At 44.1% G+C, this 2,672-nt stretch overlaps 1 protein-coding gene across 1 annotated transcript; it reads left to right on the top strand. All coding sequences in view use genetic code 11, as the record gives it.

Annotated features, from left to right (window-relative positions):
* Positions 1-2,008: 2,008 nt before the first annotated feature.
* On the top strand, positions 2,009-2,309 carry EGR_05778 (hypothetical protein; the record flags this gene model as incomplete). The annotated part of the gene is made up of 2 exons (XM_024495027.1): positions 2,009-2,116; positions 2,223-2,309. The coding sequence occupies 2 exons, from the start codon at positions 2,009-2,011 to the stop codon at positions 2,307-2,309; spliced, it is 195 nt and encodes a 64-aa protein (XP_024350490.1).
* Positions 2,310-2,672: the final 363 nt, after the last annotated feature.

The raw sequence follows: 2,672 nt of genomic DNA, 5'->3' as shown, positions 1-2,672 counted from the left end.
GGTCATCTGCTCCCATCCACATCCGATGAAGTGGGCTGGACAGAACATAAAAGGACAGATGACCAAAGTCATTCATCTCACTCTCCATCCACTTCTTCTCTCTCCATTTTACGCCAATCCCACCCTCTGACCCTTTCCACCTACGTATCCTGCCTACTCGATGTGACCCACAAGGATTGGAAAAGCTCACCAATTCATCCACCAAATACCAACCGATGTAGCTGTTGTTGCCACCACAACGATCGGTGGATGAGTGAGTGGATGAATGGACGAGGAAGGGACAGTGTTGTGGGACTCTCCAACCCCAACACCACGGAATCATCAATTCTGTGGAGATTGCGATTCCTACTGCCTTCCCTTCGTCATGCTGCAGCCAAAAGCGTACCTCTGGAACGCCTCCATCTGGTCACAAATGTGTGTGTCAGTGTGTGTGTGTGTGTATGTATGGAGGAGGCGAGGACTTGCCATAAATCATTTGGTATGGAAGCCCTAGGCACCGAATGGTGGGCACTTAGCACGAGTCAAGTTGCGATTTGGTATTCCAGAAATGTCCACTCCAAGGCAGCTCTTTTCAATACTGCTGCATCATTCACTGATACGTTCATGTCTCTCCATTTTTGCATTCCCATGGCAAAATCAAGCCATACACAACTGTTGGCATGGGTAATAAGGTTTTCGCAGACTTTCTTTACCTTGCCTTCCAGTTCTCTTGATTTCTATCGTAGGTCCTTTCCTTCCCCCAAATTGAGTTGGTTTTACCTTGTAATTTGTCTAATTACACTCGCTTGTTCCCAGCTACCGTTTGGAGCCTACACGTTGTTAAAGCCTCTCATTGGTACACCGAGGCAGAAGTGAGGCCCTGCGACTGCTACGCAAGTTGTGAATTTGACAACCTTTCAAGTTCGTCACTTTCATTTCTACTTATTTACACTATCCCGGCTAGTCATCAATTACCCTCCTTCCCCTTCCCCTCTTAAGGAAACCAGACATAGTAGGATCCATTTTTAATTATAAGAGTGCCTTTTTCCCCAGTACTTTGTCCTCCAGAGCCATTAATTCAAGTTCGTTCTGGCTACTAAAAATACCATTCGCCTAAATCAGTTGTTTCAGTTCCTGTTTTAGCACTACAGAGTGGGAGAAATTGCCTGAAAATAGTAGCAGGATGGAGGAAGTCAATTTAGACGATATCGCAAATATGTCCACTGTTCTTGCCTTTGAATAACTGCCCCCACCTCCACCCTCACCATCACACCCCACCTCCCGAAGAGGTAACTGCAATGTTGTCACTAGTAATTATTTGCAAAAGAAAATCATAGTGGAATAAGAAGTAAAATGCACTAATATTGATTCCATGTTGGGGAGTAGAGGAGGAGTGGAAAATTCAGGTGCAGAGGCTTCTTCTCTTCAGCCTCCCTCCCCTGTTCGCCTCCTCTTCTGACAGAGGATTTGTTATTAACGCTTTAAATTAATAAGACTGGGAAGCCGCGACAATTAAACGGAAGCGCAGATTTGCTGAGATCTAAAGGACCGTATAGATAAAAGGGCAGATAAACAAACACCCAATCATTGGCATAAAGTCGTGAGTAGAGGTCGAATTAGCTATCATTGTAATGACAGAGCAACTGCCAAGTTACGGCAGCATTATTTTATGCAAGAGGCTAGAAGAAGTTTTATCACTCACACCTCGAAGAAATGAAAGACTAAGATGAAAAAAACGTGGCAGGAGCAGAGCCTCGCCTTTGTTTGTCAGGTGTCATTTGAGACTTTCAATGCAAAGACCTCCCTGTGGGGCCCTTGTTAGATGACAAAAATAGTTCCTGTAGTTTTCTACTGCAATGACTCCTCTCGCCATGCCGTCACTTGTCAAACACCGATTGTTTGTGTGGGTGCAAGATGAGGCGTGAATGAAAATGCGTTGGCTTTAAACCCATCCCCCAGCACCCATCCCACGTTATCAAGTTTCCGGTGAATTTGACTAACTGACGGGGTGGGTAGGCGCGATTTTAACATGGCGTCTGTCCGCTCTGCTGTCGGCTTAGTAAAGCTACTCTCACTTGGTCCCAAATCTGTCAGAGCTTCTGCTCAACTTCGTTGCGCAGTATTTGCAAAGGGTGTGGTACGTGTCACCTTAGAACCTCTACCATCCAGAAAGGAGTTAAACCACGCCATTGTGGTGATAAAGCATTCAAGAAGTAAAGCAGGACCCTTTATTCTCTGCTAAGAGAATAATCGATTGCATATACCTTCTGAGTCGAGCGGTTCCATGTCATGTCGGCGGTGAGTTGAGGGTGCCTGCCAACCATGACTAACATGAGTGATGGGGCAGTTGACGGTGAAGGGGAATTCGTGGAGTTGAAGGTTAGATGGTTTTCTGTCTGACGGACTTATGATAAGGCATGACTTTTGCATTGCCTTTCTGTTTTTTTTTAATTCAACCCCTTCCTAAATTTAATTCTGCAAAAGTAGATTTTCTCAACTCCAAATCCGATTTGGAAATATTTGATGATTCAGTCAAGTTGTTGATTTTCCTCCATTCATTGCATTAAAAACGAGGAAATAATAAATCATTCATGGATAACTTTTTGAGTTGTGCGTATTGTTTTCCAAATATCATTTTCACATTTTAATCCAGAGAGGAAAATGTTTTGTTTACAACGCACCATTAATGGATC

Source organism: Echinococcus granulosus (genome assembly GCF_000524195.1).
Source record: "Echinococcus granulosus chromosome Unknown EG_S00046, whole genome shotgun sequence".
Taxonomy (NCBI): Eukaryota; Metazoa; Platyhelminthes; class Cestoda; order Cyclophyllidea; family Taeniidae; genus Echinococcus; species Echinococcus granulosus.
Note: the sequence above shows the minus strand (reverse complement) of the source record. Positions and strands in the feature narration are given on the sequence as shown.